Consider the following 21,299-nt stretch of genomic DNA (forward strand, 5'->3'; position numbering starts at 1 on the left):
AGCAGCTTTAGTGATTTTTTTACGAAAAGCTTATAAATAGTGTTGGGCTCTATCAGACTTATGTTTCAAAGGAATGCTGAAACCTGCTGCTGCAGGAGTAACAAAGAAAGCACTCCCTCCTAATCAAAAACTGATGATTTGTTGCCATGGCCATGTAGTTTCTATTCACCCGTAATCCGACAGAAAAAACAGAAGCATTTTCTTTATTAAGCTTTTTCTTGATATGCGTCTAGATCTGTATTTAACCTAAAAAAAATTTAACATTGAGTTAACATTCTGTACATGCAACATTTGCACACTTTAAAAATCTGTTCTTACATGGTTTCAGCAGATTTGTATCCTTGGACTGTTGTTTACTTATCTGCTAAAGGCAAAAAATATAAATGTAACTGCATTGGAAACCTTGTGTAATTCACTGCATTCACGAGAATGACATCTAAATTTTAGCCATATACAAATTGTAATGTCAAGATCATAAGAGAAGAATATTGTCATCTAAAAAACATTTACAGAACTTCAGTAAATGCAAGTTAAAACTACTTTTAGTAGTACTTTTCATGTAGAGTATGTAGTTTTCATATTAGAGTATGATTGTAGCATGGCAGCTGGTCTTGAAAGACTACCGCAGCTCAGATGCAGCAAATAAGTGCTATCAAAAAGGGTGTTATTGAATGTTTAATTACATCCATTTTGCACAGGGTTTTGAACAGGCTTGGCAGTGCATCAGCTAAAGCTAGTGAGATGATTTTTTGGGAAGGCACTTTCTTTATTAAACCTTTAAAAGCAGACTTCAGACTTCAATTGAATTAGCAAAAGAAAAGTATCTAAAGAAAATCATCATCAACTGCTCATCAATGATAAACACTACAGCAGATGTCCTAATATACAGCTATCCATACTCACACAGACTAAAGGCTAAATGTATGTACAAGAAAATGTTCAACACAAAGTTTAAACAAACAGATGTGACTTAGCATTTTAGCTGTGGCTAATTTGTAATTTGAGAATCAATCTAGTTTTACAAGATTATGAAGTTTATTTTTAATTTGTTACATTTATTTTTGGTCTAAATTATTAGTTTATTCTTAAAAAGTTGTATATATCAGTAGTTTGTTGGCAATGTGTCTTACCAATGATCTTTAAATGGGGGAAAAAGACATTTAAGTTGTATTAGTTATTTATGCTATTAAACTGATTTCAGTCTATGATGCTACATTATAATAAAATAATGTGTACTCAAATAGGTTACATCTTTCTCTAGTATAGAATTACTGGGCTGCAATATGAAGGACCACCCTATAACGTTCAAAACTATGACATTTTTGATGATGAGAAATAAACGCACTTGTCAAGTTTATACACACCAAAAATTCTACCTTGGTAAGCAGCTGATAACAATATATTTCATTGAAAAGATGTAGAATTACTTACTAAAATTTCACAAATAGAAACATTTAAATTTGTTCAAAAGAAACGTAAGTTTAACTTAATTTAATTAACATTTTAAATGGACTATTAATTTTTTGTGCTTCAACCCTTTGAAACTTACTAACAGGCAGAGAAGCATTAGTCACGGGAGACGCTAAACTAGCAGACATTTTCTCTAGAAAATATCTGCCTCCCTGAAAAATAGGAGAAATTTCTCATTTACTTTTACAAATATTCATCAAGGCAATTGTGGAGTGAGATCATGTTGACTGGCAATCAGTGGAGACTTGTGACTGGTCATTGGAAATTGAGGTAATATAAATGATGAATGACCCCCTCTGAGTAATTAATGAGGCAAAATCCACTTCTGCATACATCACCTTCCGTTTCTTGTTCTGATAGTTAATGTATATGAGGCAGTCACATCAGTTGTGAAAAGTGGTGCTTTGTAGGGAATTCACACAGGTTGAAAGACATTAACATTTGACTCAGGATTAATGCATCGGACATATAGCTGGTTAGGCAAGCACTTTTTCCAGGCTTGGGTTAATTAGACAGAATACAGATGCTGGTTAAATCAACCATCACTATTCTATGTTATTAAAGGCTGGTGCAGTTAATCATCATTTGCCTAAGCATCTAAACCAAGGTTTCAATTATGTAATACATTTTTTTTAATTTGTTTAAAAGTATACTTTAATATCATTGTGCATTCTCTGGGTTATGTTGTGTAATTTATGGGTAGTTTCTTTATTTTGTACTTTTAACTACATCACTATACATGCTTAGGTAAAACAAATAATTGAATTGTAATATTATGTTATGTTTTATGTCTGGCCCCACACTCCCTGCTCAGACCAAACTATTGATAATGACTTATTGTCATAGTTTTTATTTCACATCGACTTTAAGAAAAAACAAACAAGCTGTCTCTTTTGGGATTTATAGATGACCCAGCTGTTCAAGGCCTGGAGAAATCGAGAAACCTGCAGACAGGAGAGGTGATCATCATTGTGGTGGTGCTGCTCATGTGGGCAGGTATGGGTTAAAGTCTCTATAGTTCATTCTCTTGTTCCTTCTAAATATTTATTATTTATTACATTAGAAATTACATCTGCTTTAATGTTTCAAAGTAATTTCATGAGAAACAGTTTTACATTCATTTGTAGGGTACATGTATAGTTATATTTAAGTTTGGGTACCCCTGGCAAAATAATTTTTTTTATTTGCTCTTGTACATGAAGCAGCAGCCTTTAAAATATATTTTGGTGGAAATGTAAATGCAGCATTTTTTTCCTACATAATAAACTTTACCTAGTGATTGTGGCACATGCAAAACTTTGGTTGTAAAGTTTAATAATAAAATTAAATGGGGCCCTAAGTGACTTAATTAGGACTTGTATGACTTGTAAATCAACAATTGTTATTAGGAATTGTCAGCTGATAAATCCAGAACATAATCTTCATGTACATTTACATTTTCAGCATTTAGCAGACGCTCTTATCCAGAGTGACTTACAAAAGTGCTTTCATAGTGAACATTACCTTACTCTAGTTTAAGTAGACAACAGTCCAAAAATACAAATCTTCAGATGTAATAATTTGTTTCTCCAAACAAAGATCTGAATTGTCCAGACTAGGGTGTTCTCTGTGGTTCTTTATGGATGTTAAAACAATAAAATCAACAAGAAAATAGTGGGGCAGGAAGAACATCAGTCCCTTTGATGTTGGCAAAGACTTTTGAGGGTACCATGGAGGGCAAAGAACACAAATAACTGGATTCCTAATTAAATTAAACATAACCTTGCACTCAAAGCCCAGATAACCTAACTGGGCCTTTTTTATTTTGGACACATTATGAGAAAAAACAGATTAAAATGGACAGTAATTCTCAGAAGAGTTAAAGGTAAAAGAGCATTCACAAATTATGGGCCCCTCTAAGCATCTGACTAAGAGTTTAAAAATAAAGCTAATTGATGACTTCAAAGCAGACGAAGGTGAAAATAAAGATATTTAAGTGCTTTCAGCTTGAAATTGTTACAACTGAAATGTCATTAAGAAATGGCTTTCAGGAGATTTGTGGAAGGCTAAAAGATTCCAAAAAAAGTCTAATAAAACTTTAGATAGAACTGCTCAGGAGATGGTAAGAAAGGTGAGCAAAACACCCATATATTAACAAAAGACCTTCAGGAAGGTTTAGCTGGCACAGCACTGATAATGCACTGTTCTACTGTGCATAAATATGCTCTGCATGGAAAAGGCCTCAGAAAGAAGCTTCATTTCAAATATTAATCTGTAAATTTTTGAAATCATCTAGAAATGGCAAACATTTTGGATATCTAATGGTCTAATTAAGTAAAATGGAGCTTTTATTATGTTTTCAGGCTGCAGTTACATATTTATGTTAAGGGTCTAATTATAATCACATGTATGAAGAGGAATGTTAGACCTTCATAAAGGCACTGAACATACCTTAAAGCACTGTTCAGTCCATCTTAAAGAAACTGAGAAAAATGAAAAAAGAATGAAACTACAGCCAAACTGCCAAGGTCATGTCACTTTTTCTATACCTGATATCTTTCCCTTTTTTCTTTCCGGTTTATTTTCAGTCAAAAATAACATTTTATGGCAAATTTCAAGTTGTAATATTTGTGTTGGGTTGAGAAATGTTTGTTTGCTGAATACTTTCTTACGTTCTTTCTTTAAAGCGGTCATCGCACTTTTTTGTCGGCAGTATGAAATAATTAAGGATAATGACAACAGTAACAGCAAAGAGAAGGTAAAGCCATCGTCTGAACACAGCACACCAGAACATCACAGCGGAGGGCTGCTCAGAAGCAAGGTACAGTTGTCACAAAACAACATCCACATGTACAAAACAACATGTACTGCTTATAAATAGGGCCCTATTAAACCACGGGAAAATGTGCTTGATTTTACAGAATATTTACGGAAAAGTGGCACATTAAATTACACTCATAAATTGAATGATAGAATAAATGGAAGCTACAATAAACAGCACAGCCTACCTTAATGGTTAAATGTAAACCTAGAACTCAAAGTCGAAAATTCTCATCCATGTTTTAACAACTCCCATCCAACAGAATTGGTTGGGAATTTTCCTTTCGACTTCGACATCTTGGCCATTTTGACTAACCAATTGCTAACTGAATTGCCGTAGGATTGCTAGGACAGCTTCATAGTGCAAATTAATCAGTAAACATGAGGCACCTGAATGCTGTGTAAAGTTAACTGACAAAGTACAAAGACATGATTGTGTGTGGTCAGTGTCACTGACCACCATAACTGTATTGTATTGTAATTGTAGTTTGTAAATGTAAACATATTTAGGATTCAGTCAGTACACAAAAAGCTGTGAGAAGCATGTTTACCACTATGCTAAATTAACCTGCTATTTACTCATCTCAAAGGTGTCAAGACTGGCTAATAAGAACCTACCACGCTCCCTGATTAATAAGATCTAATTATTATATAATTAAGCATTTTTGTTGTATGTCTATTCAACAAGTGAATAGTCTATGCATGTGAAATAAACTGGAAAAAAAGAACACAAATCAGTCTGTTAAACATAACTATCACAGTCTCAGAAACATTTATTGTGCAGGAGTGCAAGAACTGCTTCACAAATATTTGTTTCTCTATACAGTATTTATTCTACAGTGAGTAGAGAACAGTACAGCTTTAGCAATTCAAATTCATCAAGCTGCAATGATAGTGAAACTTCTGACCTACTTTTGGAATAGACCCTCTACCCAACAGAAGCAAAACCTAAGAATAAATGCCTTTGATCCTCCTCTGGTTTCCATCCTCCACATTTCTTTGTCTGTAAATGTTAAGCACTTGGTTTACTCTTCTGTAAAGTGTACTGATGCATTTTTAGCATCTCCATGTATGTAGTGTGTAATAATCAGTGTGTAATAAATACATTTATATAATACAGCAGACACTTGTGACAATACAGTTCAAGTCGAGGGCCTTGCTCAAGGACACAACAGTGGTACCTTGGCAGTGGTTGGGCTTGGCAGTGGTTGGGCTTGAACCACCAACCTTCTGATCACTAGTCCAGTACCTTAACTGCTGAGCTACAAATTACCTAAAAGTATTTGGGCATACATCATTGAATTCAGGTATTTCATTCAGTTCCATTGCCACAGGTGTATAAAACCAAGCACCTAGCCATGCAGTTTGCCTTTGCAAACTTGTGTGAAAGAATGGGTCGTTCTAAAGATCTCACTGAACTTGAGCGTGGTGCTATAACAGGATGCCACTGTTGCATCAAGTCAGTCCATAAAGACATGATTTACAGTGTGTGGTCAGTGTCACTGACCACCATAACTGTATTGTACTGTCATTGTAGTCTGTAAATGTAAACAGATTTAGGATTCAATCAGTACACAAAAAGCTGTGAGAAGCATGTTTACCACTATGCTACATTAACTTGTCCTTAACTAATCTCAAAGGCGTCAGTACTGGCTAACAAGAACCCTCTAAAATATTCCATGATCAACTGTTAGTAGTATTATTGAAAAATGAAAGCATTTAGGGACCATAGCAACTCGGTCATAAAGTGGTTGCCGAGTGCTGAAGCATATAGTGCATAACAGTCGCAAACTCCCTGCTGACTTAATAGCTGCACAGTTTCAAACCTTCTTTGGCAATTATTTTAATTTGTACTTATAAGTGGACAGTTTATACATAGAAATACAAATCATCCCAATAGAAATGTGCCACTCAGGATTTAACAAGCCGCCAAGACTAATAACAAGGAAGGTAAGCGGAAAGATTTGCAGGACTACCCACCAATGCTGGCATCTCAAGCTCAGCTATGCTAACAGCCAGACAGGTGTTTACACAGACAATGATTAGCTCGTCCGAAGGAGGCAGGCAGTAGGGATACCTCATAAGTGCTGCAATTACAACCTCTGCTGATTGATCAATGGTGCCTGCACAGAGACAGGGGATAATGGAGAGTGGTGTGACTCTTCATGTGTGAAATGGATTCCCATATGAACCCCCCTAATGCAGGTAAAAAGAAGAGATTGGCTACTGCATATGTGTCAGAGTTAATCACTGCCCTGCTTAGTCAGGCATCTGGTATGCAACAGTAGAAGTAAAAATACAAAATGCATGTAAGACAGCAAGAACAACAGTTACAAAGACGAGTATAAGGAATAAACAGTATGTGCATAATAATTATCAGTGAAGTATTGAGATGGGTTGGTACTTTACTATGGGTATGATGTAGTGTACATTTCTAAATGTTTTTATATTGTTCTGATTTGTATGAATCCTTTTCAATAAAGTGCCATGTTGTAAGTCTCTAAACGGCACAGAACAACCCATTCCAATGTTTGTCTATGAAAATGACATAGCATTATATTTGACTCAGTGTGCCTGTTAGCAATAACCATAGCTAAAATATTCAATTCCATTAGTGAGATGGGATTTCTACATATATTGTCCAGGTAGTATTTCCTTATTATGAATGTCAAGAGCAAATAAATTACACCTCACTCATATATGGCTGTCTATTAGAGAAATTATACCATCCTGCATACACAATGTGCTCAGTATTAAATCTCTAATTAACGGATGAGCCACATTTCTTCTTAATAATCACATTTACCTCTACGGTGTGCACAAATTATTCCAAATTACAATGATAATGGCTTTGTGAGCGATATTTCTCATTCTGATTTCTCCTGTGTGCTACAGTTTCATCAGTCTGTGCCATCTATCAACATCATCGAGGTCTAATGGGGCGAGGGAAGACAACTGCATTCCCCTCAACATGTCAACATGACACAGCAGATCCCACATGTAATGAATCATTTAACTAAATCATGGGCTGTCAGTCAAGCTTATTTGCCCAAATCTTCATCCCATGATACGAACATGTACCTACAAACAAACGAACGATGTATTACAAAGCAATCTATAACTGTATACTTGTACATAAGGTAAATTACAGCTGTATTATGTAAAGTCATTCTCACTGGATTCAGGTTGATTTGGTGTGCTACACATTTTCTGTTTCTATCATGTAACATTTTTGAAATGCCACTGCTAAAGATAGTACTGTGTGGTACTGTAGAAGAAAAATCTAGGCTTTAGGTTATTGATTTTCGTGCATGCACTTGCCACAGTGTCAAAGACGCTGTTGAATGAAGCCAGCTGTGCTTTCAGGCTCGCAATTTAAGTCGTCACTTGAGGCAGCTTTGCCAGCATATCAGTGTAAAGCCTTTCATGACCCAAACCCTGCAATGATGTGTTTTTTCTATTCAGAACCAGAAGATGCTTAAAGCCAAGATGTCCCTGTAATAAATGTTTGTAGGTAAAAAATGTAGTACTAGCAAAAAGTGAATATTATTAGACAGCAAATACATTATATTGTGTATTTTGCTTTAAATTGGTATTATAATTTTTTAATTCTAATAAACAGGTGGTAAACAAAATATCAGTAGCAATACATTCATTAAGCTATGAACAGTAGGTGGCTGAAAAGCAAAGCTGCCATCAAGTCCAGCTTTATGAAGCTCATAACTTACAGGTTTTGATGAGACTGGCTAATAGGATCATTTAATTCTGTGGGGTTTTATATGCTGTGGTACCTTTGCGGCTGTTAATAACAGCCTTGCAAAATGTCATCTACCTTGTCAGTGCGATTTGGCTTGAGACCACTGTTCCTCTTGGCGAATGCATTTTTTCACATAGTTATATGAAACAGTGGTGACTTAATGGTTTGGGCTCTGCCAAGGTGCCAGAATTAGGCTCTTAGGTAAAATCCTTAATTCTTTATTACTCAATTGTTCATCTCATGTTGCTCTGAATTAAAGCATGTCTATCGTTGATGTTTGGCATTGGCTGCCATGACTTTCGAATGTTTCATAATTTTCTAATTTTTGTGTTCGATGCACCTACAGTTCAAGCATCGACTATTATGTGGTTTTTTTTTTTTTACTTTTTTAGTACATCAAAGTGCTAATTAGGGCTTTTTTTGTAGTTCATTTACGTGTATTTGATAAATTAACAACCAAACTAAACTCTGTGCAACTCAGCCATTATGGGGTGTTGTTATTATTTTATCGACCACCTGTGTATAACAATAATTTCCTTATAAAATTTAAATAATAAATGATTGTTTACTTACTGAATTGCAAAAAAATTTCCAATGACTTTATGTCTGTCATGTTACCTGGCACATCATGTTTATGTTTATGAGTTTTTGCCACTTACTGTCTACAAAGATCATGCAAGCTTATCACAGATTTTACACACACATATAAAAAAAATAACCCTGCCTTTTTAAGACATAAAAAAGAATGACCCATTGGGACAAGGTACAAAATGTTCACAGTCTGAACACTAAAGAAAAAAAACAAAGCTTGTTTTTATTACACTACATATTAAGGGATAATAATAAAATATTTGTGGATTGTCTTTAAATACTTAAATGTAATTGGCAGAACAATAAACGTTTTTGTGTTTTAAGTTCATAAAGACAAATAAAATTAGATAAGAAATTTGATAAAATTACATAAATATTATTTAGGGACACATTGGTTTGTATGTACTGTACTGTAATAATTCTTACATTTTGTTACATCGCTTATTTTAATTAACAAAGCACTAACAATGAGTGGCACTACTGTTACTTACAAATATACTGACATTTAGTACTGGTACATTTAGAACAGTGAATAAATAAATGTACAGTGTACACCATCTTCAAATGTATACTAGTGCAAACCACTACTGTTCTTTTTGAGAGATTAAATGCAGCCTATTTTTGTTTTTTGGATAAAGCTACAGTACATACACGTTCTGTTAATAACCATACCTCAACTAATTTATATAAATCATTTACCTAATATAAATCATACCTAATACATATAACTAATACTTATAACTAATGTATATAAATCACTATGACCAGAATAACCACTGATCATAAATTGTAATATTACTAAAATAACAATAATAAAGTTTACAAAACGATTAAATATGATGCATGCACACTTACAGTCTGCTGAATTTAGAATTTATTGTATTTATTGCTTCTTTTCATACATGCATAGTTTGGTATCTCTTGTAAATTATTGGATACAATAAAGTTGACTGAATTATGTGACTTGTCTAAGTCCTGTATTTAATTGTGTGTTTTTTTAATATCATGGAATACTAGTGATAATGTTTAGTAAGAAAGAGAACAATTCAACTAAAGTATCCAGTTATGTACTTAAAATATAATGGTCACACTTTTAAATAGTTCAACGCAAATCTTACTCTTTTATATGGTACATAATCCACTGTTGCGTAATGCATTGAATATTTTATACTGATTCTGTTTAGTAGAATTTAAATACCTTACAAACCTTTTTTTCTTCACCAAAAAAATAAAGATAATGACTGGTCTAATCACTGTTGTAGATGAGCTGGCTACTGTCATTAAATGCACGGCAGACAAAACATTAGGACATAATTAGATTTTTCTGTTTTCACGTCCAAAATATCAGTATTGTTGGCAACCTATTTATGTAAATTCTGAGGATCACAAGAACTTTTTGTCAAACAAGTATGAACATCTGCGGTGTAGGATTTAAGCATATGGATTATTATAATGCAATATATAATCCTTATACTTTGGAATGTAATAAATGAATGCTATGATACAGCTCAAACAATTAAAACAGACATAGCATGATAAAAATATGTAGTTATGTTACAGCTTTAATAGATGCTCTCTACATAAAATGTGATTTTTTATGTTGATGTTTATAAAAGAAAAGACTCAAAATGTAATAATGTAAACTGATCCTGAGATACCGGTATCACACCTGTTTGCAGCCTTGATCAGTGTACGCTATTTAATGAGCAGTTAGACATTCTGCTAACTTCACTGTTATTACAAAAAATGCATTCCATTTCATACATTTGGCAGAGTAGTTACATTAAAATTGGCAGTGTAATAAACTGACATAATGTTGTTTGTGGTTTGCAACTTATTTGGCTTTGCTTTCTTTTGCTGTCATTTGGTCTGGGAAAGACTACGTAAACATATTTTGACACAACTGGCTACTATTAAGTTAGTGACTACAATAATGATTATAATGATGATTGAACACAAAAATTGTGAATCAGATACTGAAGTTCCACATGTGTTTATTTATCCATGCCAAATATAATTAATGTAGTATTAGGACTTTGGTCTGCAATTCTGGGACTGTGACAAACACATAAACAGCAATTATTCATACATATATGTAATTATATTCATAAGCATAATAAAAATGCATAGAGTGGGCAATACAATTCCTTAGAATCTTGTATTTATGTAGTGACCAAACAGTGCTATAAGAACCTGAGCAGCATTGCACAGTGGGATAACCTGACTTGCAGTCCTAAATTGATTCAACAGCAGAGAGGCACTGTGGGTGACCAACATGACTCAACGGACATCATACAGTCTGACGTGACCATAAGTCTCCCAAAACTATTATCACTGTAGCTGTCTGAGAAAACATATTTCAAAGATCTCCACAGAAACAAGAAGTGTGAGTCTGCTCAGCTTTTTAAAGTGACAGTCAAAAGTTTAGCCCTTACGGTCTCTAAAATCCTTTAAACATGTCACGTTGAGCACAGTTTGAAATAAATATTATTTTCTGAACACATTAAACAACTTTTTATTGTTCCTTAGTGTACAACCAGTTCATCTGTTCATACAAGCAACTGCTACTGATCAAGTAATTATTATTGATTCACTGAAATTTTAATATAAGCACCATTAATAAGCACCATTACACAACAACTGAATTAAATTGTTTGTGAGCAGTAAACACATTACAGAAATGCTGAACTTTTACAAAGGTAACAAAACAAGCAATACTGTTATTTAAAAATAAAATAATAATCTAAGGGTTTTTAAGTGTAAGTGTTGCCATTTAGGTCTACATGTTAGCATTCACTCATATCAAAATTAATACATTATTTCCATTCCAAAACATATAACAGTGCTTTAAATATCATTAGTTCATGAAAAACTCTGTTTAAAGTGAATAGAATACAAATTATGACAAACATTTAAATACATTAGGGTTTAAAAGTCTTATTCTTCTTTCGGCTTTTTTCCCTTTTTCAGGGGTCGCCACAGCGAGTCATCCTCATGATCGCTCATTGATTTGGCACAATTTTTACGCCGGATGCCCTTCCTGACACAACCCTCCCTAATTTATCCGGGCTTGGGACCGGCACTACAATGCACTAGTGCATCTAGCGGCTAGGTATCTATAGGACAATTCAGTGTTTCCAATTAACCTGGTGGCATGTTTTTGGACTGTGGAAGGAAACCGGAGTACCCGGAGGAAACCCACGCGGACACGGGGAGAACATGCAAACTCCGCACAGAAAGGGCCCGGACCGCCCCACCTGGGGATTGAACCCAGGACCTTCTTGTTGTGAGGCGACAGTGCTACCCACTAAGCCACCGTGCCGCCCAAATTAGGGTTTAAAAGTAAATTATTTATATTGTTTATACCTCATATACACTATTGAAACTAGAACAAAACAAAAAAAAAAGTTAGCTGACATTTTGTATAACCACCACTTATGTTAACACAAAAAACAATGTCTGATCCTGCACAGACATATAAAGGTAATACAGATGATATTTTTAGTCACTAATGACCAGTTTGACATGTTACATTTTATTCTTGTTTGTGTTGTTTCTGTGAATGTTTCACAATCCATCTGGTCCTTCACTAAAGACAGAAAACTGATTGTAAATGTATCCTCTTACATTAGTGTCTTTGATGTAACCATCTTTAGCATTGCCATCTCTGACAGAAAGACCAAAGAGCTAGTCACATACTACAAACCTGATATATTAAGCTAATAATATTTAAATATCAAAAATATTGTAACTTTACACACTTTAAAACAACCCTACAGTGAATTGCCTGTAATGAGAATTCAGTGCTATTGACAATAAAGAGCAAACACTGGTTAGGAGGAAAGCATTATTTGTACACTGTGATAGAAAATGATGAATAAGGGGCTTCTAATAAAATCATATAAAAGTATTTCACATATTTAAAGTGTAAGATGGTTTTCACATATCCAGTAAGAAAGTAAGAAGGTTTTTAAGAGCACTGCGACCAAGGTCACGAAAGAGAACAGAATGTGCAAAGATAAACATCTAAGAAGGACAGACTATCACATCACAATACCAGAATTATTTAGAACATAGCAGACTCTATGGCGCTATGGCACCAAGATGTACCTTCTTATTTTTGAATAACACATGTGTATGTAAGAATTATCCTCCTGATGATTCTCTTCTGTCTGACTCCGAGGAGGAGGGGTTGGCGATAGGGTATAAAGGACCTATGTAAATGTACTTAGGTTGTTCTTACTGCGGTATATGCTTCTATGCTGTATGTAAGAATCCACAATTGTGCTTTCATTAAACTTCAATCCAGCTAAAAATAACCTCTTGTGTCTGAGTTTACTTTCTGACAGGAACCGTCCCACCACACTACCTAAAATTATACTAATAATGAATGTAATATTAATGGAATTATAGTGTAGACTAAATAAATTAACTACCAGAAATTGTAGTAAAAAAAAATTATATTGCTAAGATACTTTGCATCACCAGACCAAGAATGAACACTGTACATTATAAATTCCTGTTATCACAAAAATCTGTACAGTAATAAAAAGTACAGAAAAGTCTATTTAAGCAAAAGCTACATTTTACATATGTAGTCTAATAGCTAATACAGGAGAAGAACGAAGTGAGAATTTAAATTGTTCTAACGTTTGTGCTTTTTGTACCAAATAAAAAAGGTACTCTATTTTAGTTTGACCTTGAAAGAAAAAAGGAATGACAAAAATAAATGAGGCTTTAACTGTGTGGTCAGTGGATGGATTTCACCCCTATTGCTTCCTGCTGGATACAGAGAAAATGTCCTAGATGTGCTTGACTTATTGTACACATCTCAGAACAAGAGGCCAAAGGCAAAGTGTTGCGTTTATTACAAACACCTGTATAGACCTTATAACCTTATAATTATGTTATAATCCTAACAGTCAGTCATAAGGAAAAGTTCTGGCCCTACCTGATCTTTTATTAGTAAACTACAGCACAGAAAGTGATGATTTTGTATTTCTTTGTGACAACATCTACAGTGCAGTGTTAGTTACCCTGTTATCCCTGAAAAATACTGGAAAGTGGGCAATGCTTAGATTGGTCACAATATTAGCACAGTGTTAGGCTGCTGGATGTTATGTGCATTTATGGGTATCACTAACATCTTAAATTGTATTGTTATTGTGGTAAGCAAAACTGTTCCTTATTTCTATAACAGAATTATTATTATTATTATCAGTTATACATTTTGAATGCACTGTGCAGTTAGTCTGGCAAAAATGCTGGTTAATCTAAAAATAAATATGGCACAATACAGTCTGGTTTTACTGTTCCATAAGGCTGTTTTGTGTCTTCTATACCTATTAAATTTGAAAATGATCACAGTGTTTGATCTGGTTGTTCACTGCTGGTAGATGTCAGGTTCCTGTTCATTATGCTGGCAGCTTCATCCTCAGATATCATTCTGGAGGAGGATTCAGGTAGTCTGATTTAAAGTAGGGAAAAAAAGACAGGACAGGTACAAAATAAGTGTTAAATAGGAAGACTGCATTTTAGAGTGTACTACAGTTTAGTTATGCAGATTATTGACATATTTAGGAGTAAAAAAGTTTTTGTAAGATGTTGAGGCTCATAGCAGTGTCTTGGAACAGATTCAACTGAATTCTAGGTATACTGTAACATATTTGAAACATTTTAATTCTGCTAAAGAAATTTGGTGAACAAAGCAAAATACTATTTAAAAGCACATAATACTTCTTGAATGCAGCAGCTTGATATCTTTCATCTCCTTAATTCCTACAAATTTAAAATCAACAATCCACTCTCCACTTTAAGCTCAAACAAATATTCCCTGGACACCAGACAATCATACACCCTTCATTAACTCAATTTACCTAGCGACAATTTAAAGAAGCTAAACGATATTACACACAGATAGTAATTACAGGCAAGAATTAAACCCAGGTGCTCAGGACACCCCCATGTCAAAGTAAGCATGAAGGTTACTACATTGTCCTTTTCTTCTTTCTGCCTCTAAGAAGTCAACCTATCACACAATAATAAAAATTTTCCATTTTGCTGTGGTTAATTCCAAGCCCAGAGAAGCGAGTGTAGTTTGTAGATAATTCTAATCAATATGATTTTTATACATAATTGTAAAGACACTAACAAAATAAGGTGATATCCATCAGAGAAGCTGTTTCTTAATGCAGTGATTTTGCCCTTACCACACAAAGATGTCCCAAGATACCCTAATTCATAAGGAAAACCATTTTCTTAAATGGTTTTATTATTCACTAAAGCGTTTATGGTAAGCTTCGATCCTTGTTTATAAATGACTAGGCTATTTCCCGGATATGCCTTTTCTGCCCAAGCATAATTACTTACCGTGTTAGGATGATTACATCCTGATAGGATTTATAACTGTTTTCTATTAAATGTAAGATACATATTCTTTATGCGTCCTTCTGTTTTATTTATTTATTAGGATTTTAATGTCATGTTTTACACACTTTGGTTACATTCATGACAGAAAAGGTAGTTAGTCGTTACACAAGATTCATCAGTTTAAGTCTTTAATGTCAGACAGTCATGGACAATTTTGAATCTCCAGTTAACCTCACTTGCATGTCTTTGGACTGTTTAAGGAAACCAGAGCTCCCGGAGGAAACCCACGCAGACACGGGGAGAACATGCAAGCTCAACACAGAAAGGACCAGGACCGTTCCACCAGGAAATCGAACCCAGGACCTTCTTGCTGTGAGGCGACAGTGCTACCCAGCAAAACACAGTGCCGCCCCCATCTTTCTGTTTTTATTTGCTTTTTCTGAAGGTTTGTGCTTGAAGGGCAGCAGACTGGCACAAAAAGGGAAAGGTAATGTTTCACAGCTTAGTAACGTGTGATCAGTCCATGTTTCTGGCTAATATTCTCTTCAATTGAGTTTTCTTCAGGCAACCTGGTTTTCTCCGACATCCAAAAACATACCAATAGGTAGACTGCCTACTTCCACAGATTGTGCCCTTCAAAAGACTGGCACCCAAACCTGCACTGCAAGCCTGAATAAATGCATTTATTTAAGTATTAGTACTCTGAGTTGTATCTGAAAGTAACTTGGCTTGTTGGCATGTTTAAGAGTCTGCCCCAGCAGATGCCTTTTACCTATTCAGCCAAGCACTTGTCTAAATCAGTCTGGGTAAGATCCTCAGTCTGGTGCACTAAATGTAAGTGTATTGGATGAATGGATGTTGGACTGACAGCAGTGCTGTAAGGAGTTCTGACAGTTGGCTGCTTGCTGCTTGCTTGTTGAAATGAATGGATTAGATAAAGACTTGGATTCAGCTTTTCTGTGATTTATGCCAGAGTGTCTGGGCACTTTGCTCGTTACATTACTGTAATAACTACTGGCTCCCACTGCCAGGCTTAGAGAGATAATTTGACCTGCCTGATGACCAAGAACAATAATACACTGGCATGACAACAGTGCTGACTTGGGGCAGCAATTAAATTGACAAATTACTTACTGGGAACTGCAAAGCATGGGGCATACGTTCTTATACACGGCCACACAACTATGAAATAATCTTCATGCCTCTGTTTGGGATTAGGACACCCTCTTAATCTTTAGGACTAATTGACTTAGTTGTTTAAGTCTCTTTATACCAGGAGTGTGAGGTTTTTTGGACAAATATGCAAAGTTTTCTTGGTCATAAGTTTCGCAGTATTCTGCTGGATTGATGGGTACCTTCTCACCTACCTGAGGCTTAATCCAGTGGCATGATCAGTTGCTAGACTTGCTAGACCGTGTCCTATCACTGACTACACTCTTGAACAACAATGAACTAATGTAAAATGTATTGTTTGTAATAATGCAACACTAAGACCTAAGGTTATGAACACTAGTGTGAGTATTTATTACAAATACACACAATAAGAAATACAACACAAGACTGAGACACAAAGCACCACAAGAAAAATATAACAAATCACTGTGACTAGAATCCAGAAACATACAAAGTGTGCTAATTCTATACATGTGCTAACAAACATGCTAATGCCAATCTTTAAGGTAAAAGGGCTAACATAAGACAATCATTTCACAGTGAAGGTCCTTCATTCACACAAACATATGTAGGAGGGTGTAGGGTAATGCTTTGTATGTTAATTCTGTCAAAATACATACACAGATCAGTCATAACATTAAAACCACCTCCTTGTTTCTACACTCACTGTCCATTTTATCAGCTCCACTTATCATTTAGAAGCTCTTTGTAGTTCTACAATTACTGACTGTAGTCCATCTGTTTCTCTACATACCCTTTTAATCTGCTTTTACTCAATGGTCAGGACCCCCACAGGACCACCACAAAGTAGGTATTATTTGGGTGGTGGGTCATTCTCAGCACTGTAGTGACACTGACATGGTGGTGGTGTGTTAGTGTGTGTTGTGCTGGTATGAGTGGATAAGACACAGCAGCACTGATGGAGTTTTTAAACACACCACTGTCACTGCTGGACTGATAATAGTCCACCAACCAAAAATATCCAGCCAACAGTGCCACATGGGCAGCGTCCTGTGACCACTGATGAAGGTCTCGAAGATGACCAACTCAAACAGCAGCAATAGATGAGCGATTGTCTCTGACTTTACATGTACAAGGTGGACCAACTAGGTAGGAGTGGACAGTGAGTGGACACAATATTTAAAAACTCCAGCAGCACTGCGGTGTCTGATCCACTCATACCAGCACAACACACACTAACACACCACCACCATGTCATTGTCACTGCAGTGCTGAGAATGATCCACCACCTAAATAATACCTACTCTGTGGTGGTCCTGACCATTGAAGAACAGGGTGAAAGCAGGCTAAAAAGGTATGTAGAGAAACAGATGGACTACAGTCAGTAATTGTAGAACTACAAAGGGTTTCTACATGGTAAGTGGAGCTGATAAAATGGACAGTGAGTGTAGAAACAAGGAGGTGGTTTTAATGTTATGGCTGGTCAGTGTACATTGCTAGGCAAATTAAATATTACATTAAGTATATACTGACCAAGAGACCTAAAAACTAGGTTTTTTTACTTTTCTACAAAGGTGTACAATTTAAGCTGTCAGTGATGTTCTGGTCTTGTAAAGGACATTATGTACCCTTATGTTCCACTGCCACTGTACCATTACCTACTATTTTCTGACAGTAACCAGGTAACCAAGATTTAAAAAACAGGTGCTTTATTTATGTTAATATTAGCCTGTTTAATGTAAAAAGAGAAAATAATTTAAAGGTTCTCTAAGTCTATATTGATATCTTTATCATTAACAGGTGTACAATGTGTATTATTTTACAGAAGTGTCCATATGCATTTGTCTAAATGATTATGTCTACGAGGAAAATGATCACTGTTACTATCACACAGTATCCATACCGCACTTAAATGGATAAAGAAGCTGAAAAATACTACAGAGGAATTTAATACACTACATGGCTAAAGCTATGCCTATTTTAGCCATGCCAAGTGGAAACATGCATAATATTAAGCATACAAAAAGTAGCCTTTTACATGGATCTGTGATAGTATGCCAACAAGTTGATGCTTTATGCCTCGGCCTAACTAAGGTTGTCCTAGTTAACTGTAACCACTGAATGCAAGGTGAAAAAAAAGGTCTGGAAGCAACAACAGCTCAACCATAGACCAACAGCCCACCAAAAATCAAAGTAATGGACAAGTAAGTGCTGAACCAGCACCTATTACCGCATTTTAAATAGTTAGTTCAAATACTATTGGCTGCACATCATATTGGTTTACAATTGGTTTACAGTTTATATAACTGTTTATAGCTTTTATGCAGAATATTGCCACTGAATTGCATTTAACCAATTAGGTGATGGTGTAATTAGGTCAGTAAATGTGCAGAGCCCTGACCTAAACCCTATCCATAAACTAGATGGTTATAGTTGGCCATAGTGCACAGTCTAGTGTAAAGCCTAGCCAGACAAAGGCTATTACACCAGCAAAGAGTGACATTATTAAATATAAATGTTTTAAGATGTGGTGCTGAGGTGTCCAGTCTTCATTTTCTTTGGCACAGAGAGTGGATGATTAATGCTACATCAGTCATTTAATACTAGTACTAAATCATACAGTTGTTAAAACGGGGAACATTTATTCACTTTATTCTGGCCTGGTTCCTTACAGAGAGAGACTAGTTAAATAACATGCCATACCCCAATAATTTTATGTGGAGTCATAAAAGGTACATTGAGATTTAGAGAAAGAACATAATTTTAGACATATATGAGTAATGTGGATTGCCATATTCATTAAGTATTTCTTTACAGTCAGTAGTTTCCGATCTCATGCCACACGCAGATGCTTGTTCTAAAAAACACCAGGCATGTCTAAGTATTTCTTGTTCTAGTAGGTTAAAGCTTATGCTTTATGAGCTGTAGGAATTCAAACTCCAAAATTAGGTGGGAATTTTTATGTCATTTTTCATTTTTTATTCAGAACTTAAATGTGAAACAGCAGTAATGGGTTTAAACAAACTGAAATGTGCAGCATGGATGTATTCAAATCACTTTATTGAAAGTATCTCATGCTCGAGCTAGGCAATTTTTGTTCTTACGACTGCTGAACACCATACGGGAGCTTTTTAGACATCTGTTGTATTATGTAGTTAATTAAGCTGTCTTATATATATGTAAAAGATGGTAATTTAAAAGGCTTTAACATCAGTCAGTTAAGATCTTGCACCTGCTTCATACCATACAAACATTTATAAGATAAAATTAGCCATCATGGTGCAAATTAATGAAATTTGATTTCATTTCGGTACTTAACAAGTACAGGGCAGCACAGTCAGTACTGCTGTTGTCTCACAGCAAAAAGGGCCTGGGTTTAGTTCCCCTTTCTGTGTGAAGTTTGCATGTTCAGTCACAAGCACATTATCCTTGTTAGGGTTGATGTGGGGCTGTAACCTATCCTGGAAACACTAATCAAAAGGCAGGAAAACCTGCCTACAACACAAACTCATACATGTACTAAACCACTTATGACGAGACAATTAGAGTAGCCAGTACACCTGTTGTCATGTATTTTAAAATTGGGAGGACAAATGTAATGTTGTTTATTATCATTTAAATGTATTTAGGTGACTATGACAATGCAAGTCAATACTTATATACTAAAATGCCCTAGGTATGTAGCTGCGACATAATTGAGCTAGCAGTTAGTTGTTAGATAGCAGTTAGATGGTCCCCAGTTAGGAGTATAGATTGCTATTTCTAAATTCTGTATTTATTAGTGTATTAAAATGTAGAGATTGAAAGGTTGAAAACTACAGTGGCTATGTTGTAAAATCAGAATTACATTCATTACCACATATGATTTTATAGTTATAAAATAAATATTGCCAGGAATGTTGGGTATTAAAGTATATTGCATAACATAACATATCAAGCAAACTGGGGGTGTTTAAAACTTACAAATGTTAATACAGTATTATTTCTTGTTAAGTTATATAGTCTAGTTTAATGGTCCACACCACTGAACAAATGTTTACAAAAAAAAGCTAATAAAAAAATCTGACATTTGGTGGTAGGTTATGAGCTTTAGTCCTTAAGACACTGCTTAAGTCCTTTAGTGCTTAATACAGACATAATAAGACCATTGGTCTATTTGTTTAGTTTGTGTAACAGACATAATAAGACCATCCATATACTTGTTTAGTTTTTGTCACAGACATAATAAGACCATCTATATACTTGTTTAGTTTCAACAATTTGATGTTGATGATGTTGAGCTCCGGCATTTTCTCATTATTAAAAATACCCAAACCTGAAGAATTTGTCTTATTTAGAGCTGCTTGCATTTTATTGTAGATACAATTTATCTTCACTGTTAGGTTGCAAAAAAGGTGCCAGAAAGGTTATATATTGTTGTAGAAATTACTGTCATACCTAAACTTTATCCCCCGCCTTCCTAATATCCAGAGATTAGCTAATCAGCCTTATATTGTCTGCAAAGATAATTAGACCACTGGAAAAGAAAATGGCATCAATTTTCATGAATCCTGTTTAATTAGTAGGAGCAAATAACCACAATAAAATTAAGAATATAAGGTCTTTCTTGCCCTAAAACGTAAGAAATTATTTACAAAATGATACAATCCCTTCATGAGTCTTTGCATTTAGAATGCTTTAACTTGGTATGCTGAGGCACTGAAACATCATTTTCAAACTAAATGTTTGGTCACTAATATCCTAGTGCTCCAACTGTGCACCAACTCATTTTCCCTTGCTACTTCTTGTGGTGAACTAACACTTTACCTTGGGGGGGCTGGAGAGAATACATTAACTGGGTATATGAGGCTAAACAATTTTCCAAATAGCCTGTTTCTCTATCAAGCTCAAACAGAGCCATTTAAGCAAGAAAATGAGACACTGTGGTTCATCGTTCATTAGCTAATAAGCAGAAAGATGCAGCAGATACACAAGCTCAGCTGTGAGCATGCTTATGCATCTCATTATACAAATACCTGTAGACACTGTGACATATTCCTCTCCTTGGGGAGAAGGAAGAAGCTGCTAATGAACTTTCTTTTGCATATCAGACAACACGCTGTTGCACTACATTTGAATTGCTCTAAGCGATGTGATGGTGCCCATGGGAGTAGGAGAGGGTCAGACTGCAAAATATTAG

The 21,299-nt window shown here is 35.1% G+C and overlaps 2 protein-coding genes across 2 annotated transcripts in view; one reads left to right on the forward strand and one right to left on the reverse strand.

The window, feature by feature from the left end:
- The window catches only part of fndc4a (fibronectin type III domain containing 4a), a 32,341-nt gene extending 25,014 nt beyond the window's left edge, over positions 1-7,327 (forward strand). Inside the window, exons 4-6 of the mRNA XM_063001332.1 lie at positions 2,377-2,466; positions 4,137-4,270; positions 7,165-7,327. Of these exons, the coding sequence (XP_062857402.1) occupies positions 2,377-2,466; positions 4,137-4,270; positions 7,165-7,206 (266 nt within the window). The 3' untranslated portion in view covers positions 7,207-7,327. The remainder of the gene's footprint in view (positions 1-2,376; positions 2,467-4,136; positions 4,271-7,164) is intronic.
- Positions 7,328-13,978: 6,651 nt separating this feature from the next.
- Positions 13,979-21,299, reverse strand: part of si:dkey-71h2.2 (low density lipoprotein receptor adapter protein 1) — a 31,430-nt gene continuing 24,109 nt past the window's right edge. The window contains exon 9 of the mRNA XM_063002507.1: positions 13,979-14,084. Coding sequence (XP_062858577.1) covers positions 13,979-14,084 — 106 coding nt within the window. The remainder of the gene's footprint in view (positions 14,085-21,299) is intronic.

Source organism: Trichomycterus rosablanca, chromosome 9, assembly GCF_030014385.1.
Source record: "Trichomycterus rosablanca isolate fTriRos1 chromosome 9, fTriRos1.hap1, whole genome shotgun sequence".
In the NCBI taxonomy this organism is placed as follows: Eukaryota; Metazoa; Chordata; class Actinopteri; order Siluriformes; family Trichomycteridae; genus Trichomycterus; species Trichomycterus rosablanca.